This window comes from Oryctolagus cuniculus, chromosome 10 (genome assembly GCF_051225735.1).
Source record: "Oryctolagus cuniculus isolate XC-2025 breed Fujian yellow rabbit chromosome 10, ASM5122573v1, whole genome shotgun sequence".
Classification (NCBI taxonomy): Eukaryota; Metazoa; Chordata; class Mammalia; order Lagomorpha; family Leporidae; genus Oryctolagus; species Oryctolagus cuniculus.
Genome location: NC_142876.1, coordinates 101565475 through 101586741, shown reverse-complemented (window position 1 = coordinate 101586741; position 21267 = coordinate 101565475). Strand labels below are relative to the sequence as shown.

Sequence of the window (21267 nt, the reverse complement as noted above, 5' to 3'; positions counted from 1 at the left end):
TTTTAAAAAATGCTTATAATTGGAGTGGGCATTGTGGCACAGCAGGTTAAGCCACTGCTGGGGATGATCAAGTCCCATCTCTGCTTCTCCAGCTTCGTGGTAATGCACACCCCAGAAGGCAGAGTTGATGGCTTGAGTACTTGGCTCCTTGCCACCCATGTAGGAGACCCAGATGGAGTTCCAGGCTCCTTACTGCTGTCTGGCCAGGCAGCTGTTGCAGGCTTTTGGGAAGTGAACCAACAACATCTCTAGGTCTGTCATTCTTTCAAACAAAAAAAAATTTTTTTAGATGCTTGTTTATTTGAAAGCAGAGTGATACAGAGAGAGAGGGACAGAAAGGGGGAGACAGAGATTGATTTTCTGGCTGCTGGCTCATTCCCCAAAATATACATCAGCCAGGGCTACTGGGCCAGGCCAGAATCAGAAACTTGGAAATCCATCTGTCTCCCAAGTGGGTGACAGGGATCCAATTACTTGGGCCATAATTCACTGCCTCCCATGGTGTATAAGCAGGAAATTGGATTGGATGTGAAGGAGCCAGGACTCAAACTGGGCATTTTGATGTTCATTTTTCAATCCAGGGGCCTCTGTAACCTCAGCTTGCTATTGACAAACACACAGGCCAGTGGCATGATGGACTTGGTAAACTAATGACAGTATTTACTGTCAACTACAACACCAAGGTGAGCATCAATCCCTGCCTCAAGAATCCTGAAGTTCAGATTTTCAACGGCAACTGTGCCAAACTCAATTCCTGATGGTTTGAAATGAATCAATAGGACAGTAGACAGGCATGTAATTGCATCTTCACTGTTCAAACATCCAGTTAAATTTTTCACATTTTTTTCCCAACAAAGCTGGGGACTCTGGTTAAATTCTGCTGCAGAAGCTTTACACCCACAGCCGTCACATGCAGGATCACCTTTGTACACCTGAGGGCCTTGTTCTTCCACAATACAAATTAAAGCCATGCAACAGCCTGGTGGCCTCATTGCAGCAATTATTGCACACATTACGTCCACAGGAATTCCATAGCCATACTTCCTTGTGCAGTTAGCTGCCTCCTGGTATACCATCTGTACCTTGGATCTGTTGTGAGCTGTCCTGTTATCACACTGTCAATATTTTCAGTTATCTGAAATAAGTGAGTCACTGTGCTGGAACTGAGTAATTAGGTGCTTTCTCCTGTGTGACAATTACTGAACAGTTTTTCCCTCTGACAGCTACTGATCTAAGGCCACCCTGGTTATTAGCCTTAAAAGCATATTCTAGGGGCCCATGCTGTGGCACAGGGAATAAAAACAGCAGTCTGCAGCGGCGGCATCCCACATGGGCGCCAGTTCGAGTCCTGGCTGCTCCACTTCTGATCCACCTCTTTGCTGTGGCCTGGGAGAGCAGTATAGGATGGCCTAAGTCCTTGGGCCACTGCACCCTCATGGAAGACCTGGAGAAAGCTCCTGGCTCCTGGCTTTGGATCAGCTCAGCTCAGCTCTGGCCATTGCGGTCATTTGGGAGGTGAATCAGTGGATGGAGGACCTCTCTAACTCTGTCTTTCAAATAAATAAAATGGCCTTTCAGCCAGAACCGTCATCTTCCAGTAATTCACCAAGATGACGAACACAAAGAGAAAGAGGAGGTACTTGGTACATGTTCTCCAGGCATTTCAGAAAACATGGAGTTGTTCCTTTGGCCACATACATGCGCATTTACAAGAAAGGTGACATTGTAGACATCAAAGGAATGCCCCACGTTACCATGGCAACACTGGAAGAGCCTACTATGTTACCCAGCATGCTGTTGGCACTGTTGTAAACAAACAAGGGCAAGATTCTTGCCAAGAGAATAAATGTGGATATTGAACATATTAAGCACTCTAAGAGCCGAGATAGCTTCTTGAAGCGTGTGAAGAAAAATGATCAGAAAAAGAAGGAAGCCAAAGAGAAGGGTACCTGGGGTTCAGGTGCCAGCCTGCTCCACCCAGAGAAGCCCAATTTTTTAGAACCAATGGAAAGGAGCCTGAGCTACTGGAACTCATTCCTTATGAATTCGTGGCATAATAACTGCAAAATAAATAAAAGATTTCTGACTGCAAAGATATTTCCTAATTGAGTAGAAGTGTGGTGTCTTGTTTCCAAAGAATTATTTCTATCAAAAACAAAGAAAATGAATTTATTTTTTTTAAAGATTTATTTATTTATTTTAAAGTCAGCGTTACAGAGAGAGAGGAGAGGCAGAGAGAGATAGGGAGGTCTTCCATCCGATGGTTTACTCCCCAGTTGGCCGAAATGGTCAGAGCTGCGCTGATCCAAAGCCAGGAGCCAGGAGCTTCTTCCAGGTCTCCCATGCGGGTGCAGGGGCCCAAGGACTTGGACCATCTTCTACTGCTTTCCCAGGCCACAGCAGAGAGCTGGATTGGAAGTGGAGCATCCTGGTCTCGAACCAGTGCCCGTATGGGATGCCGGCGCTTCAGGCCAGGGCGTTTACCCGCTGTGCCACAGCGCCAGCCCCATTATTATTATTATTTAAAAAAAAGCATATTCTACTTGGCAGAGCAGAACCCTGGGTGACCAAATAGAAATCTGGTGGTCAATACCATTGCTGGAACCCTGAGACACGTTAGTGAACCCATTACTTCAAGCACACTCTCCTCCACCGCCCCTTATTTTTTAAAGTTATTTTTTGTTTTTAGAAAGGGAGAAACAGAGAGAACTTCCATCCTCCGGTTCACTCCCCTCCCCCCCCCCCCCAAATTCCCAAGTGCTGGGAATTCAGCGCAGCGCGGATCTCCGGGTGGGTGTCTGGGACCCCTGCTACTTCCCAGTGCGCCCAGGAGCAGGGAGCTGAAGCAGAGCAGCCAGACGCCAACCCAAGCCACACGCCCGCCCCAAGCTCTCTCCTAATGCCGCTTTTCCACCAAGTTCGGGAAGTGCTCTCTGCCTGGGTGGGAATGGTTTGAGTTGTTATTTACGGACTTGCACAGCCAGGAGGCTCCCTGACACCAACGGCTTCACGCCAGCGTTTCCACGGTGGTGCAGCAGCTTGCAAGGGTCTCCCTCCCTCTCTACCCACAGCCCTGGAAGTCCTGCGAGTTCCTACACCGTGAGCAAATGTGCGGCCAGGCGGTTAAGAGGCGGTCCTGTCCGGGAAGTGGAAGCCGCACAGCTGGGCGGCCAAAGAGGCCGCCGCGCGTGATCCTGGGCTCCGCAAGACCCAGCGACTTCCTCGGCTCCCCCCGGACCAGAGAGAGGCAACCGTCCTTGCTTCTCTGCGCCCCCGACAGCGCAGTACAAGAGTGAAGCCAGGAACCGGTCAGAGACGCGTCGGTTAAAAATATCTCGCCGGGAGGCGCCGGTAGACGAACGCCGGAAAAAGGAGCTTGACCACCTCCTTCGGAAGCCGAACCCTCTGCTCTGTCTACAGTGGTCTCCGCCCGCCCTACCCGGCCTGGACTCTGGGTCGGAACACAGGATTGCCAAGTGCGAGCGACAGCGAGGCCTCCTGGCTCCGAGCCCGCGGCCACTCGGACGACCGCCGGGCGACCTCGGCCCGGAAGTGACGCAACTGTGCCGAGCACTTCCGGAGCGGCGGGGACAGCTCCGCCGGAGGAAGCAGCGCGGGCCCGACCGGCGTCGGCCCGCCGCCTCCGCCGACGCTGCGCTGCGATCCCACCGCGCTGGCCGGGCCCGAAGTGGTCTGGCCTGTTTGGGCTCAGCGGCCGCAGGGCCGCGGTTTCCGGTAAGTGCGCGACGCGAGTCGCGGCCTTGTTTACCGCGGCGGGCCGGTGGGGGGGCCCCCTCTGTGCGCGCCTCCCGGGCTGGGCCGGGACTCCGCCTTCCCCGCCGCAGCCGGCGAGGCCCGGGCGCCCCCCGCCGCTAGCCGAGGGGTGGCAGGGAGCTGCGGCCGAGGTAGCTGGGCGCCGGGAGTCTCCGCCTTTTCTCCTCCGGCCGCCGTCTCTCAGTTCGCAGAGAGGTCGGAGGCCAGCGCCTCTGGCCGGGCCGGTGCCGGCACTTCTGGGCCTTCCTGGTCGGGAGCTTCCCGGAAACGCACCTTCTCCAGGTGTCCCGACTCCAGTCCTCTGTGGGAGCTCCCGCAGCGTCGCCCGCGCGGTTTGTTAACGCCTGCTTGCGGGGAATCCCTGCAGCGCGTGGGTTCCGTGTCCACCCCGACGTTCCGGAGCCCTCGGCGCCCCCACTGGAGCTGCGGCCTCGGAGCTGCCCAGCCCCCTCGGCCAGTGCCGCGGGAGAGGCCGCAGGGCTCGCCCGTGACTTCGCTCGGGTACTGATTGTTGCTGTGTCCCGTAGAACTTTGTGTCACGGTGGACGCGTTGAGTCTGCAGCAACCAGCCAGCCACACGTGGCCATCGAACATTTTACGTGAGAGAGTGTGGCCGAAAAACCGAATTTTAAAACACTTAATCAGGTTTAAATTGTTAGGTTTAAAAAATAAACTAAATGAAACTTAACGTTAGGTTTAAATAGCCCCTCGTGGCTACTCTGTTAGGACCAAAACAGGGTGTGGGGTTTTGAAACTAAGTTGCTGATTCACAGTTTTCTGTGAAGTGGTTTTCTCTGGAGTAGATAGTAAAAGACCATCCAGCGCTGAATAACCGCATCTGGAAACATCGTTAGAGTCAGCAGACTTTGTGTTGTGTTCTTGTAGGCTTGAGACAGAGTTTGAATCCTTCCCTTCCGTGTGTGGCCAGGCCTGGTGAGCCAGCCCAGGGTCAGTTCTTCTGAACACGTGACTTTAATCCTGGCGACAAATAATTTCTGTTATTCCTTTATTCCGTTTCTTTCCGGGATGCCAGGATAATATTTAACCTCTGAAAGGAATTCAAAGTGTTGCCATCAGTTCTCTTATTAAGGAAGTAACATACTGCCCCATTTGAGCAGTCTTTCAAATAGGATACAAATATTTATCTTTGAAAAGATTAAAAGTTAAGTTTTATTTTTAAGTCTGGACCTAGAACATCAGTAAGTACGAAATGTAGTTCCTTTTCCTTTGAGGGGAATTCCTGAATATTTGGTTAATGAAAAACCGGTGGGCAACTTGTAAGCTCAGTTTTGGAGAGAATGTAGAAGTGTTGCTGGTGTGAGTTCGAAGTGTCTTTCAGTGTGCACAGTGTCAGGCTCTCTGGGAGGAGTGTGGGTAGTTGTGAATCCCACAGACCATGGGACTGATGGAAAACTGATGCTGCACTCCACCACTTGCCAGTTGTATAAACCTGGGTAATTTGCTGTCCTTTATGAACTGCAGTTTCCTCATTTCTAAGAAGGGGACACATAGCCATTTTGTAAGGTTGTAAAGAGCGAATGAGAATGAGGCTGACCTGAAATTGTCTCTGATTCAGTAAGAACTGTTATTGCTTGTGTTTTGTTTTGTTTTTGGTAAATGTAAGCAGTGTTCACAGATTTTTGTTTGCCCAGTAAGTGGTTATCTTATGTAAAAACAGACAAAAGAAAAAAGTTCAAAAAATTATTCTTCGATTATTTGGTAAATAATCTTTTATTTATTTGAAAGAGTTACAATAAGACAGACAGACAGACACACACACATACGCGTGCACGCGATTGATCTCCCATCTGCTCTTCACTCCCCAGATGGCCCTAGTGGCTGGAACTGGGGCAAGTGGAAGGCAAGAAGCTGGAACTCCACCTGGGGCCCAAGTGCTTGGGTCATCTTCCCATGTTTTCCGAGACACATTAGTGGGGAGCTCCATCAGAAGTGGAGAAGCTGGGCTGGCACTGTGGTGCAGTTGGTAAATGCGGTGCCAGCATCCCATATAGGTGCTGGTTTGAGTCCTGGCTGCTCCACTTCTGATACTTTCTGCTACGGCCTGGGAAAGTAGTAGAAGATGGCCCGAGTGCTTGGGCCATTATGCCCATGTGGGAGACCTGAACGAAGCTCCTGGCTTCAGATCAGCCTAGCTTTGGCTGTTGTGGGGCATGAACCAGCAGATAGAAGACCTTTCTCTCTGTCTCTCCCTCTCTCTGTAACTCAACCTCTCAAATAAATAAAATCTTTAAAAAATTTTTCCAGGAATTTACAAGAAAAAACTTTCAAAATCAGGATACCTGTTTTTAAAATAAAATTCTCTGTTTTCATTTTAGATGGAAATCATATGACAGAATACTTGGATGACATTTATTTGAAAGATCTTCAAGAATTACAGGTATTTTTAATGTAAAGATTAACTTTTTTTTCCTAGAGGATAAAATCCCACAGTTCAGTTGTGATTATGTAGTTTTGCCCTACAAAATATTCTGTTAAAAGTTAACTTGCAAGCTTTATTTTTTTCCTCTATAATGGATGTTTTGAGCATTTATAGTTACCGTACTAACTTAGATTTACTGATATTTTTATAACCTAAAAAGTGACTCACTATCCCCTTAGACAAGTTATATATTCAGTCTTTTTTTTTTTTTTTTTTTTTTACAGGCAGAGTGGATAGTGAGAGAGAGAGACAGAGAGAAAGGTCTTCCTTTGCCGTTGGTTCACCCTCCAATGGCTGCTGCGGCCGGCGCATCGCGCTGATCTGAAGCCAGGAGCCAGGTGCTTCTGGTCTCCCATGCGGGTGCAGGGCCCAAGGACTTGGGCCATCCTCCACTGCACTCCCGGGCCATAGCAGAGAGCTGGCCTGGAAGAGGGGCAACCGGGACTAGAACCCGGTGTGCCGATGCCACAAGGCGGAGGATTAGCCTATTCAGCCGCAGCGCTGGCCTCAGTATGCATTTCCTAATCTTTTTTAAATGATGTTTTTAAATTGAGGTTATTTATGTTATTTATATAGTTTACATTTACTTTTGTTAAAATTCAGATTTATGTAAATTGTTTACATGTTACTGAATCCAAATGTTCTTGCATTTTAAATTCCTGTTAGTTTGGGGATATAAATCATTAGTGATGTTCCTTGCAAATCATTGCTTGAAATGGTATTTCCAGAGAAAAGTTCATGGGGGTTTGCCAGGGTCTTCCCTGAGATGAGGTTATTGCAACTGTTTCACCTTCTCAGCTAGTGGTCTTTTTCATGTATATGTAATTGAGTAGTATTTTGCTTTATAAGGAGTTTTCGTTTTAGAAATTTTTTTCATTTTGTTTGAAAGGCAGAAAGAGACAGATCTTCCATCTGTTGGTTCACTTCCCAAATGCCCTTAACAGCTAGGACTGAGTCAGGCTGAAGTCCAGAGCTGGAACTCAATCTGGGTCTCCTGTGTGGGTGTCAGAACCGAAGCACTTGAGCCATTACCAATTGCCCTCCAGAGTGAGCCATAATCAGGAGGCTGGAATTAGAAGCAGAGCTGAGACTTGAACCCAGACACTTCAGTGTAGGATGTAGGCAGATGGCATTAATATGCTTGCCCTGTGAGAATTTTTAATAGTTGATTGGATTTGAAGTTTTTTTTTTTTTTTTTTAAGATTTATTTGTTTATTTGAAAGTCAGAGTTACACAGAGATAGAGAAGAGGCAGAGAGAGAGAGAGAGAGAGAGGTCTTACATCCACTGCTTCACTCCACAATTGGCTGCAATGGCTGGAGCTGCGCCAATCCGAAGCCAGGAGCCAGGAGCTTCTTCTGGGTCTCCCATGCAGGTGCAGGGGCCCAAGGACTTGGGCCATCTTCCTCTGCTTTCCCAGGCCATAGCAGAGAGCTGTATGGGAAGTGGAGCAACCGAGACTAGAACTGGTGCCCATATGGGGTGCCGGCACTTCAGGTCAGGGCTTTAACCTGATGCGTCACAGCACCGGCCCCTGAAGTCTTGTTTCTTAATCGAAAATAGATTCTAGTTTTTCCCAACCTTGATCTTGCCAGTAAAGAATATCTAGTTTCCCTTCACTATTGTGTCAGTTTCTTTACCTCTTGGGACTCCTTTTTAAAGTTAAGTAGAACCCTTAAAACTGAAAAATCAGTTAACTTTGCAGATGAGAGGAAGAAGTTGAGCAGTGCTGTGGCTTTTTTCTCTACAGGGCTCCGATTTTGCAGATATCTTAAGTGACACCTGTAAAAACAGTAGTTGTCTTTTCCTACATGTGATTGTGAGAAGGAACTGTGTCCCTACTTATGTGCTGTCTGTGTCCTAATTCAGGCATGATTAGGAAAATTTTAAACTTTGGTTGCTAAACCTCCAGGTGACCTGCCCCACGTACAGCCAGTTGTGGGAATGTGCGCCTCCCTCGAGGACTCTGGCAGGAAGCACACGCCCTTTGGAATTTAAGTACCTGACAGGGAGCAGTTCTGCCTTTTCTTGCCAGGCCCTTCATGTGAAGTTATTATCATCAAGTGCTTTTGCCTCTCCAGGGAAGGAGAGGGGTTTCCCTTTGATAAACCTAGGCCAGGGCGAGCATGGTGAGAGTGGCCCATGAGACCAGGGTTGGGTTAGGCCATAATGGGCTAGGGTCAGGGCTGTACCATTTTGATTCTTGAATGTTTTCTATTAACAGTGTCTCTGGGGGAAAATGTAACACTTGTTTTTTTCCCCCTTCCCTTAGAAGACAAAAAAACACTAATGCGTTTGAGAAAGCGGTAAATTTTGGGGGAGGGGGACAAAGCAACTGCTTTCCGATCTGCAACTTGGCTGGATGCTAAGATGTCCGTGGACATGAATAGCCAGGGGTCTGACAGCAATGAAGAGGACTATGACCCAAATTGTGAAGAGGAGGAAGAGGAAGAGGATGAGGACCCTGGGGACATAGAGGACTATTATGTGGGAGTAGCCAGTGATGTGGAGCAGCAGGGGGCCGATGCCTTTGATCCTGAGGAGTACCAGTTCACCTGCTTGACCTACAAGGAGTCCGAAGGCGCCCTCAACGAGCACATGACCAGCTTAGCCTCTGTCCTAAAGGTAAGCAGCGATGTTTCAAGTGTAATCTCCCCATTAAATCTCTGGATGTGTCCTCTAGGCTGATTGAATGGCCTTGTAGCTTGAATCCAAATTTAAGTATATATTGCATTGTTTGTCCATTTTATTCCATTTGCCTTCTTTTTGTGATATATATTTATCTAATGTTTTGGATTCTCAAATTAATAAGAATCAGGAAGGAGTGATAAAGTAGGTTGAAAACAGACCAGAAGTATGCAGTAGTTGAATTGCATAGCTTTGCACTTGTGTCAGAAGGTCTTACAGAACTTTATGAGATAGATAAAATATGCATCAAAATCACTGTTTTCTGTACGACCATGTTTGGCAAATATTTTAAGGTATTCAGATCCCCCTGGTTTGCCCTGAGTAATCTGTGAGTTTGGGCTAATGAGTTCATTTGTTTCATATACTGATGACCAGTGTCTAATGTTGGAAGAGATTTTAGCATTCACTCTAAGAATAAGTTCTAATATGTTGTATTTCATTGATTTGGGGGATATTAGTATGGAAATGTAAAGAATGAACAAAGTTGCTTATTCGAGCAAGAATCTCATTTTTAACACTTAAACCAGTATGCCTTGGATGTCTTAGTTTTGGGGCTATTTATTGCTTTCACTGTTTACATTTATTTATTTATTTGACAGGCAGAGTGGACAGTGAGAGAGAGACAGAGAGAAAGGTCTTCCTTTGCCGTTGGTTCACCCTCCAATGGCCGCCGCGGCCAGAGTGCTGCGGCCGGCGCACCGCGCTGATCCGATGGCAGGAGCCAGGTACTTATCCTGGTCTCCCATGGGGTGCAGGGCCCAAGTACTTGGGCCACCTCCACTGCACTCCCTGGCCACAGCAGAGAGCTGGCCTGGAAGAGGGGCAACCGGGACAGAATCTGGCTCCCCGACCGGGACTAGAACCCGGTGTGCCGGCGGCGCAAGGTGGAGGATTAGCCTAGTGAGCCGCGGTGCTAGCCCACTGTTTACATTTATTACAGTCATTTAAACAAATCCAAACTTTCTGGGTTCCTTTTTTTTTTTTTTAAAGATTTATTTATTTACTTGAAAGTCAGAATTACATAGAGAAGGAGAGGCAGTGAGAGAGAGGTCTTCCATCTGCTGGTTCACTCCCCAGTTGGCCACAGTGGCCGGAGCTGCGCTGATCTGAAGCCAGGAGCTTCTGGGTCTCCCATGTGGGTGCAGGGGCCCAAGGACTTGGGCCATCTTTTACTGTTTTCCCAGGCCATAGCAGAGAGCTGGATTGAAGTGGAGCAGCCAAGACTCAAACCAGCACCCATACGGGATGCCAGCACTGCAGGCGGTGGCTTTACCCGCTGTGCCACTGTACCGGCCCCATCTATTAGAGTATTTAGATAGTTTCCCAGAATGTTTTCTTCTTTAACCCTGGCTGTTGTGCGAAGATGGGAGCATTTCTCTTACTTTAGTGTTTTTTGGTCTTTCTTTTGAATGCTGCATGGGTTTTATCATCAAATTGAAGGTCAAAAGGGTGCAATGGCATGATTTAAAGTAAATTTTTTGCTTATATTTAAATGGAAATAGCAAAGATGTGTCATGTATGGTTTCTGTAAAAGTTTATCTACTGGTTTAGGGATTTTCTTTTTCCCCAAATGGTCATCAAAGGCTAAAATTTAGATATTTAGGGCTTTTAAGGAACTGGTTGAAAGCTGAAAGCTAAAGCTTTTTTGGTGGCTGATTTCTAGAAGTGATTATAGACTACTACTTTGTGCTCAGCAGAAAACTGAAGAGTGGAGACTCTTGGATCATCGTGTTTGGGATTTCTGCACCCATGGCTTGTAGCGAAGCTGCTGGGATCTGCCTCCAGAGGGCATTCCCTGGTTAAAAAAGAGGCATCAGATCTCTTCCTTCCTCACCATGGATGCCTCTCCCATGTTGGTCGGCTAGCTTTTTTGCTTCAACCATACTGTTAGGTTATATACAATTATGATTCTTTTTTTTTTTAAATATTTATTTTATTTTATTTGAAAGAGTTACAGAGAGAAGTAGAGACAGAAAGGTCTTCCTTCTGCTGGTTCACTTCCTAGATGGCCCGCAACGGCCAGAGCTGCGCTGATCCAAAGCCAGAAGCCAGGAGCTTCTTCCAGGTCTCCCACGTGGGTGCAGGGGCCCAAGGACTTGGGCCATCTTCTGCTGCTCTCCCAGGCCATCACAGAGAGCTGGATCGGAAGTGGAACAGCCGGGACTAGAACCGGCGCCCATATGGGATGCTGGTGCTTCAGGCCAGGGCGTTAACCTGCTGTGCCACAGCGCCGGCCCCTCAATTATGATTCTTAAAATAAGAAAAGAGATTGCATATGTACTATAATAGTGTCAATTTCTTTAAAATTTTTATTTTTCATTTTGTATGAAAGGCAGAGAGATCATCAATCCACTGTTTCATTCCCCAAATGCCTGCAGTAACCAGGGCTGTTCCAGGCTAAAGCCAGGAGCCCAAAACTCATTCAGGTCTCCTGCGTGGATGGCAGGGACTCAAGTACTTGAGCCGTCATCTGCTGCCCAGGGTGCAGATTAGCGGGCAACTTGGCCAGAAGCGAAGGAGCTGGGACGCAAGCCAGACACTGCAATGTAGGGTGTGGGCATCCCCAGCCGTGTGTGAATTGCTGCGCCAAACACTAACCACTGTGACAGTGTCACTTGCTGCCTCTCCTGTCCGCCTAGAGATAGTTGAGAGGCCCAATCATCCTTCCTCTTCTTTTTTGTTTTCAGTTGTGCTAAAATATATATAACATTAAGATTATCAATTTACATTCTTCATGTTCACGAGGCTGACATGATCAGTTCCTGGAATGCCTTTCCTTCACCTCTCACCTTTTGAGGCCCTCAAGTTTCCTTTGAGTCTCCCTTGTGCTTTCCCTGAATGGCCCTCCTGTTGAATTCTGAAATGGTGGTTGTGCCCTCCTTTGATCGGTGATCAAACAATTTGAGCAGCAGAGAGCTAGAGAATATACGTTCCCTCCCATCTACAGGTTCATTCCCCTACTGCCCATGATAGCCAGGGCTGAGCTGGAGCTAGAGCTGGAAACCAGGAGCACGACCCAAGTCTCCCATGCAGATAGCAGGAATCCAGTTATTTGAGTCAGTACCACCACCACCACCCATATTCTGTGTTAGCGGGAAGCTGAAGTCAGGAGTGGGACCAGGAGTCGAGCCCAGGCACTCTGATGTGGTGTACGGACATTACTAGGCTAAATGTCTGTCCCATGTATGTATTTTTTTCTCTAGATCTTGTACTGCAGTCTTTTGATGCTTTAAGTTGTTCTACGCTTTCACATATTTTGTTTGGCATGAGCTCTCCAGTTACATTGTCAGGTCCTGAAAGGCAGTGGCTGCTTTGTACCTTCTCATTTCCATCTTCCCTGGCCTAGTATTTTATTCACAGGGATTTAGTAATTTCTCGGATACTTTTAGATTTTGTTAATGATGATGATAACTACTAATACTGGTGTAAGCTAAATGTTCATTCTTTTTTTTTTAAAGATTTATTTTATTAATTTGAAAGACAATGTTGCAGAGAGAGGTGGAGACAGAGAGAGAGGTCTTCCATCCACTGGTTTACTTCCCAGGTAGCCGCAATGGCCAGAGCTGAGCTGATCCGAAGCCAGAAGCCAGGAGCTTCCTCCGGGTCTCCCACGTGGGTGCAGGGACCCAAGGACTTGGGCCATCTTCCACTGCTATCCAGGCCACAGCAGAGAGCTGGATCGGAAGTGGAGCAGCCAGGACTTGAACCGTGCCCACATAGGATGCCGGCTCTGCAGGCGGTGGCTTTACCCGCGACACCACAGTGCCCCCCCCCCCCTTTTTTAGAGGTTGGTTTATTTGCAAGGCAGAGTTGCACAGAGAGAGAGAGAGAGAGAGATTGAGATTCAGATATTGAGAGATTTTCCATCTACTGATTCACTCCCCAAATGGCTGCAAATGGCCAGAGCTGGGCCAATCCAAAGCTAGGAGTCAGGAGCTTCTCCCATGTGGGTGCAAGGGCCCAAGAACTTGGACCATCTTCCACTGCTTTCCCAGGTCATAGCAGAGAGCTGGATTGGAAGTGGAGCAGCCAAGACTCAAATCAGCACCCATTTGGGATGCTGGCTCTGCAGGCAGAAGCTTTACCTTCTGTGTGACAGTGCTGCCCCCTAGTTAAATTTTTTAGTTCCTGATAGACGTCCTTCTCTTGTCAAGAACGGGCATTGTTTTGGCCTTCAAGAATGAGAAAAGATGCGGCCGGCACTCTGGCGTAGCAGGTAAAGCCACCGCCTGTAGTGCCGGCATCCCGTATTGGTGTTGGTTCAAGTCCGGGCTGCTCCACTTCCAGTCCAATTCTGCTGTGGCCTAGGAAAGCAGTAGAAGGTGGCCCAAATGCTTGGGCCTCTGCGCCCATGTTGGAGACCCATGAGAAGCTCCTGGCTCCTGGCTTCGGATCGGTGCAGCCAATTGAGGAGTGAACCAGCGGATGGAAGACCTCTCTCTCTCTATCTACCTCTCTCTATATGTATACTTCTCCTTCTTCCTTTCTGTAACTCTGATGTTCAAATAAATAAATAAATCTTAAAAAAAAAAAGGATTAGAAGGAACAAAGAACTTGGAGCAGAGAGGGATTAAAAAGAGATAGGGGAAAGTTAAAACAGAAGGAAAGAGAAAATGGGGCCAAAGGAAGATAATTGACAAAAAATGTAACAGTCGTAGAAAACAGATTTTTCTGTGCTTTTTTTCTCCTCCTTAGACCTTACTAAGGAGGACATTAACACCCATTTTCTTTCTGGGCAGCAAGGGTCATAGCTTGGCTGTACAGAAAGGGAATCATGATGCTTTTAAGTGGTTCAGAAACTTGGTCCAAGCAGCTGTGCAGTTAAGGAGAAAGAAGAATACATAATTGTCCAATTCTCTTCATTAATTACAAAAATAAAAGCTAACATTGTTTTTATTTTTATTACTTTTTAAAAAGATCTATCTATTTATTTAAAAGGCAGAGTTACAGAGAGAGAGAAGGAGAGACAGATCTTCTGTCTGCTGGTTCACTCCACAAATGGCCACAATGGCCAGGCTGAAGCCAGAGCTTCTTCCAAGTCTTCCATGTGGGGCCCAAGTACTTGGGTGATCCTCTGCCTTTTTCCCAGGCTGAGTCATATGTGGAACAGCCAGACTCAAACTGGTACCCTTATGGGATGGTGCTGCGGTCTGTGACTTTAACCCACTGAGCCACAATGAAGACCCCTGTTTTTTATTTTTATTTTTATTTTATTTTTTGAAGATGGGAGGGAATGATAGCAGTTCTGACTTTACTTGTTGTGCTCACTAGTGTTTTGGCTACTCTTAACTCTCTCCTGTTGCATGTGTTTCTAAAAGTGGACTCAATAGTGATGGTTACTGAGATCACTGCTGTGTCCCCATCAGTCATAATGCTGTTTGCACAGTTCTGTGGCATGATGAAGCAATTAACTTTTTGGTGTGTTTTAGGTGCTATTTGACTCACAGAGAATATGCGTACGTATGTAACATAAAATTATAGCTGTATGAACAGCTGGCTATGAATAAAAGCTATCTTTTTTTTTTTTTTAATTATTTATTTGAAAGGTAGAGTTACAGAGGGAGGGAGAGACAGAGAGAAAGGTCTTCCATCCACTGGTTCACTCCCCAGGTGGCTGCTATGGCCAGAACTGAGCCCATCCGAAGCCAGGAGCTTCTTCTGTCCTTCCACTCGGGTGGAAGTGCTTGGGCCATCTTCTGTTGCTTTCCCAGGCCATAGCAGAGAGCTGGATCAGAAGAGGAGCAGCCAGGACTAGAAGTGGCACCCATATGGGATGCCGGCGCTGCAGGCGGAGGCTTAGTCCACTATGCCATAGTGCTGGCACCGAGTTAAACTATCTTATATTTGAAGAGTGACTTAAATTTTTCACTGATACTTACGTCTGGGTTACTGATTTTGTTGTATCCTGACAGTTTCCTTTGAGTGAGCCAAAGTAGAGAATAAAGTTGAGTCTTCTATTGACTTTTAGAATTTGAAATCTCTTAAGTAGCAAAATTGCAATTGTCTGGGATGTTGGACTTTTAGTTTAGTGATATCAGAGGAGATCAGAAGTGGAGCAACTGGGACTCGAACCAGTGCCCATATGGGATGCGGGCAGTGGAGGCAGCGGCTTTACCCACTGTTCCACAGCGCTGGCCCCTATTCAGTGAATCTTACTAATATTGTTCTGTGGATCTCTTGAGCCATTTGCTGACAAGTTGCTCAGGAAGAGGGTCAGTTTTGAGAAAGCCCAAACAACTCAGGCAGCTCTGTGGCTGCAGAGCTGGCTTTGATTGGTGATGGTTGGTGATTGTCTGGAAGTGCCTCCCTCCCTGTGGGCTCCTTCTCTCAGTATCATATGAAGAGTGTGACCAGGAGAAGAAAATGTTCGATACCCTCAACTTGCATGCTTCATTCGGGAGAAGTAGTAAGCCAGTTTGGGCTAGATCTGAGCCAGGAGCAGAAGTGAGCTACCTGAGCTTTGTATTGAGACAGGAGAAGGACTGTGAAGGTGAGGTGGAGAGCCAGTATAGGTTAGAAAAGTCCAGACCTTGCAGGTTGAGGATGGCAAGGTTTCCTGTTTGGTTGTAGAGTGAGAATAAGATACATAGGTAAACGGGAAGAAAATTGGTATATCCTGAATATAGCCCGAAGTGTCTGTACTGTTAGAGGAAAGGAATAGATTTGTTAAACGTCTTTAACACAAGTGGCATAATGAATTGAACTGCTCACTTCTCAAGCCTGGTGTTCCTTAGATAGAATTTTGTTAGACATCTTTTTTTTTTTTTTTTTTTCCACCCGCAACCCTCCCATCTCCCGCTCCCTCTCCCATTCCATTCACATCAAGATTCATTTTCAATTATCTTTATATACAGAAGATCAATTTAGTATATATTAAAGATTTCAACAGTTTGCACCCACACAGAAACACAAAGTATGAAGTACTGTTTGAGTACTAGTTATAGCATTAATTCACATTGTATAACACATTAAGACAGAGATCCCACATGAGGAGTGCACAGTGCACAGTGACCCCTATTGTTGACTTAACAAATTGACACTCTTGTTTATAGCATCAGTAATCACCCTAGGCTCTTGTCATGAGTTGCCAAGGCTATGGAAGCCTTTTGAGTTCGCTGACTCCAATCTTATTTAAACAAGGTCATAATCAAAGTGGAAGTTCTCTCCTCCCTTCAGAGAAACGTACCTCCTTCTTTGATGGCCCATTCTTTCTGCTGGGATCTCTTCACAGAGATCTTTCATTTAGGTTTGTTTTTTTTTTTTTTTTTTTTTTTTTTTTTTTTTTTTGCCAGAGTGTCTTGGTTTTCCTTGCCTGAAATACTCTCATGGGCTTTTTAATCGGATCCAAATGCCTTAAGGGCTGATTCTGAGGCCAGAGTGCTGTTTGTTAAACATCTTTAACACAAGTGGCATAATGAATTGAACTGCTCACTTCTCAAGCCTGGTGTTCCTTAGATAGAATTGGAGAACCACTTTTTTTTTTTTTTTTAAGACTCATTTATTTATTTATTTAAAAGGCAGAGTTACACGCAGAGAGAAGGAAGGGGTGGGGAGAGAAAGAGAGGGGTCTTCCATCCACTGGTTCACTCCCCAATTGGCCTCAACGCCAGAGCTGCGCCGATCCGAAGCCAGGAGCTTCTTCTGGGTCACCCACGAAGGTGCAGCGACCCAAGGACTTGGGCTGTCTTCTGGGCTTTCCCAGGCCATAGCAGAGAGCTGGATTCGAAGTGGAGCAGCCAGGTTTCGAACTGGTGCCCATATGGGATGCTAGCACTGCAGGCGTTGGCTTTACCCACTACACCACAGCACTGCCCCCCCCCCATTATTTTTTATTGTAGTGTTTTTAGAACAGTTCCTTTTGTGTTATAAATTGCTATATTAACTGCAGTAGAGCTAGGAAAATGTTTTCTAGAACACTATATTCTGCTATCCCTTTGCTTGAATTACAGTTTAGTGTTTGCTTTTCAGCAAAATTTTGCTAGAAAATCTCTTTGAAATTCTTCTGTGGAAATTTTTCCTCTTTGTGGATGCATCTTAATGAGTTTCAAGACTTTGCAGAAGTCTGTATAATCCTGTGTTCAAAGCAACTTGGTTTCTATCCCTTTGTCACTTGTAACATGGTCAACTGATGCTCTTAATACAAGTATAAATGCTTTTTATTTAGTCTCTTTCTTACTTGACACCAAGCACTTGTTTAATATCTGGTAAATAATGATTTTAATTATTAATTCAACTTTCTTTGTCCTGGTATAGCTGACTTTGAAGACTGTTTAAATTTGTTTATGGGTGGTGGTGGTGGTGGTGGTTGTTACTACTCATGGGAAATATTTTCAAGCTTGACCTAGTAACACTGAGTATTTCGGTGTTGAGCAGCCATCTGACTTCTATTTTTGTGACCTGACATCAGGTTTCTTTGCATGCCTATATCTAAGTAGATCTAGATTAAATTCCTGTGTTTCAGATAGTTGGCTGCAAATGGGTATGTTGATGTATTTCATGGTGCTTTTATCTGGCAGTCTGATGAATGTTTTACTGATATATACATTTATTTTTAAAAGGGAGAAATGTTCAGAGTGACATTGAGAATCGCCTAAGAACAACTAGTACAAAATTGTCCCTATCTTGCCAGCTTAGAAAGGTTAATCATTGTCACTGTGTACCTGGTGTCACATACATTTCACCATCTTCCAGAAAGGAAGCTTTTTGTATTTACCTGTAGGATTAAAAGAATAGTGTACATTTTATCATTTCATTAATCTACAGTAAAAATTATCTTTCCTGTTGATTATCTCTCAGGTCTTATCTGTATTCATAGATAATATTACTGTACTGCAATTCAGTCATTGGTTCCACCAGTATTTATTAAGTACCTACTATGTGCCAGGCATGGGAAAAATATCTGAACAGAACAAAAATCCCTGCGCTGGTAGACATTACCTTCTAGAAATCATTGGGTACACGTATTTATGTATTTTGCTTTTTTTCCCCCTGCTTGTTCTTGAATATAATTTGAGCTTTCTTTCCCTTTGGGTGCTTAGGTGAGTGCTTGTGTATTACAGTTGTTGGGGACCTGCTCTATTACTGTGAACGTCTTCATGGATGTGGCCTTTGTGTCTTGGGCTCTGTCCAGAGCCTGGGCTAATAGATGATTGTGTTGCAACGTCTTTTCTGCTATTTTTTATAATGTGACTTTGGGCAAGTTCCTCAGCATTGCTAAGCTTCAGTTTCTTCACATTGATGATAATGGTAATATTTCCTTCACAGTATTAAATGTGATAGAATGCATCCAAAGTGCTTGGCACGTGAGTGTTCAGACATTCCTCAGTCATGCTGAAGGTGGGACAGGAGTGGAGCCATGGGACAGTTGTTTTCACGTTTGCTTTGGTTCTCAGGATTGTGCCTTGAGTCATAGACTTGGAGCCAGATCGGACCACAGACTGCTGACTGTACCTGCGTGTGCGTATGATATTGGATCATCTACTTCAGATTCTTCTGCCTTCACATAGAGCCTCTGTGCTCTATGAGGCCTACTGATAAGAGAAGTAAAAATAGCACAAAAAGAATTTTGAATTGGGGCCAGGGAAAGGATACAAGGGAATATATCCTGTCTGTCGTTCCTACATTTCTGGTTGACTGCAGGATTTGTTTTAGTCTTGTGCCTGTAATGGCAACACTACTTAATGAAATGCTTAGTTGGTTTAAGGTCCTTGTTATTGAGGCACCTATTTTTCTTTAACTTTTGCTTTGTTCCTCAATATACCTACTACTATAGGAAAAATTTGAGAGACTGGATTTGTAGTAAAGATTTGAGAAAAGTGTCAGTGTGAAAGCAACAAGCTTCTCATCTCCTGAATGTGTGTTCTTTGTGGCTTTATTATTATTATTATTATTATTATTATTATTATTATTTTTGACAGGCAGAGTGGACAGTGAGAGAGAGAGACAGAAAGGTCTTCCTTTGCCATTGGTTCACCCTCCAATGGCCGCCGCGGCCGGCGCACCACGCCGATCCGAAGGCAGGAGCCAGGTGCTTCTCCTGGTCTCCCATGGGGTGCAGGGCCCAAGCACTTGGGCCATCCTCCACTGCACTCCTGGGCCATAGCAGAGAGCTGGCCTGGAAGGGGGGCAACCGGGACAGAATCCAGTGCCCCGATCGGGACTAGAACCCGGTGTGCCGGCGCCGCTAGGTGGAGGATTAGTCTATTGAGCCGCGGCGCCGGCTTTGTGACTTTATTATTTAAACTGACATGAACCATCAGAGCATGGTGCTTTTCTTTGAACTGTCACAAGTCTTTATAAACGGTGAATGGCTTCACAGTGATAACCACAGTTACTGATCGTAAGTGGAGAAAGATACAGGCAGGATAACTGAGAGGTTTGTTTGGAAATTTAAATAAGATAACTTTTTTAAAAAAAATTATTTATTTACTTGAAAGGCAGAGTTCACAGAGAGGAAGGGAGGGAAAGACACAGAGAGATCTTTCATCTGCAGATTCGCTCCCCAAATGGCTGCAGTGGCCAGAACTGGTTCGGTCTGAAGGCTGGAGCTAGGAGCTTCTCCTGGGTCTCCCAAGTACTTGGGCCATCTTCCACTGTTTTCCCAGGTGCATTAACAGGGAGCTGGATTGGAAGTGGAGTGAGCGGAACTTGAACTGGTGTCCGTATAGGATGCCGGCATTGCAGACGGTGCCGTAACCGATTGTGCCACAGTGCCAGTCCCAGCCTTGCCTCAGTTTACAAGAAATAATTTTAATACCTTCTAGCCTGGCTTCCTGGATTCTCAGTTGTTGGTACCACCATGCACCCAGCTGGAAATGGGATTTATCCTCAATTCCCTTTTCCCATGAAGCCCTCCCTGATCCCCAGAGTTTTTCACTCTTCAGTCTGTAGCATTTTGTGCATGTTTCTTTTCTTTTCTTTTTTTCTTTTTTTTTTGGACAGGCAGAGTTAGTGAGAGAGAGACGGAGAGAAAGGTCTTCCTTTTCCGTTGGTTAACCCCCAAAGTGGCCGCTACGGCCGGCACGCTGCGCTGATCCGAAGCCAGGAGCCAGGTGCTTCCTCCTGGTCTCCCATGTGGGTGCAGGGCCCAAGCACTTTGGCCATCCTCCACTGCCCTCCTGGGCCACTGCAGAGAGCTGGACTGGAAGAGGAGCAACCGGGACAGAGTCCAGCGCCCCAACCAGGACTAGAACCCAGTGTGCTGGTACCGCAGGTGGAGGATTAGCCTAGTGAGCCGCGGCGCCGGCCTGTGCATGTTTCTTGATGTGTGTTTACAATTATTGTAAGTTAGTTGTTTATAAGCCAGAATATACAATCTTTGTCTATTTAACAATTTACTTAAAAGGCACAATGAGGCAGAAGGAGAGAGACAGCAATATTCCATCTGCTGGTTCATTCCTCAAATGGCTGCAATAGCTGGGCCTGGACCAGGCTGAAGCGAGGAGCCAAAAATCCTTGGATTGCCCACATGGATGGCAAGGGATAAAGTACTTTAGTTGTCAGCTGCTACTTCCCAGGTGCTAGTAGGTAGCTGGATTGGAAGCAGAGTAACCAGAACTCAAACTAGCACTCCGATGTATATGGGTTTCCCAAAGCTGTGGCTTTAACATGCTGCACCACAATACCCATCCCCAGAGCATGAAATCTAAAAGATAGCCGGCGCCGCGGCTCACTAGGCTAATCCTCCGCCTTGTGGCGCTGGCACACCGGGTTCTAGTCCTGGTTGGGGCGCTGGATTCTGTCCCGGTTGCCCCTCTTCCAGGCCAGCTCTCTGCTGTGGCCAGGGAGTGCAGTGGAGGATGGCCCAAGTCCTTGGGCCCTGTACCCCATGGGAGACCAGGAGAAGTACCTGGCTCCTGCCATCAGATCAGCGCGGTGCGCCGGCAGCAGCGCGCCGGCCGCGGCGGCCATTGGAGGGTGAACCAACGGCAAAGGAAGACCTTTCTCTCTGTCTCTCTCTCTCACTGTCCACTCTGCCTGTCAAAAAAAAAAGAAAAGAAAAGATAGGAGTCCACAGTTTTTCTTTGTATATCAGCTTCCAACAGAATACTTTGTTATGTTGTTAGTAAGTGTTGTTTATTGTTGACATAACTAAGTCCAGATTAGTAAAGGCAAAACTTTAGAATTTCAGCCCCAAGCTCTATTGCTGTGTAGAAGATCATCTTCCATTGCTTTTCCAGGCCATAAGCAGAGCTGGATTGGAAGAGGAGCAGCTGGAACATGAACTGGCACCCATATGGGATGCCGGTGCTGTGCGCAGAGCTTAGCCTAGTATGCCACAGCACCGGGCCCCTTGCAGGCTTATTAACACTGGCTTCTGTTTCAAGATAGCTGACTGTACTCACATACATTTGTTCCCTCCATCAT

General features: G+C 46.3%; 1 protein-coding gene, 1 long non-coding RNA gene and 1 pseudogene across 16 annotated transcripts in view; 1 reads left to right on the top strand and 2 right to left on the bottom strand.

Annotated features, from left to right (window-relative positions):
- Window positions 1-647: 647 nt before the first annotated feature.
- LOC138844100 (proteasome subunit alpha type-6 pseudogene) lies at window positions 648-1700 on the bottom strand (annotated as a pseudogene).
- Window positions 1701-2168: 468 nt separating this feature from the next.
- LOC149124370 (uncharacterized) lies at window positions 2169-3557 on the bottom strand. The gene is made up of 2 exons (XR_016214839.1): window positions 2973-3557; window positions 2169-2407 (listed from the first exon to the last, which is right to left on the bottom strand). It is a non-coding gene; the product is annotated as an uncharacterized LOC149124370 (long non-coding RNA).
- A 21-nt stretch (window positions 3558-3578) lies between these two features.
- The window catches only part of ARIH2 (ariadne RBR E3 ubiquitin protein ligase 2), a 62095-nt gene continuing 44406 nt past the window's right edge, over window positions 3579-21267 (top strand). For 12 of the 15 annotated variants that reach the window (XR_016214833.1, XR_016214834.1, XR_016214836.1 and 9 more), the window contains exons 1-3: window positions 3579-3735; window positions 6111-6172; window positions 8486-8838. Coding sequence is in view for 3 of the 15 variants with exons in the window: in XM_002713401.6 (XP_002713447.1) it covers window positions 8584-8838 (255 nt within the window). In the remaining 12 variants the exon portion in view is untranslated. The remainder of the gene's footprint in view (window positions 3736-6110; window positions 6173-8485; window positions 8839-21267) is intronic. The other 3 variants (XM_070050830.2, XM_051852471.3, XM_070050826.2) reach the window with 1 other exon arrangement.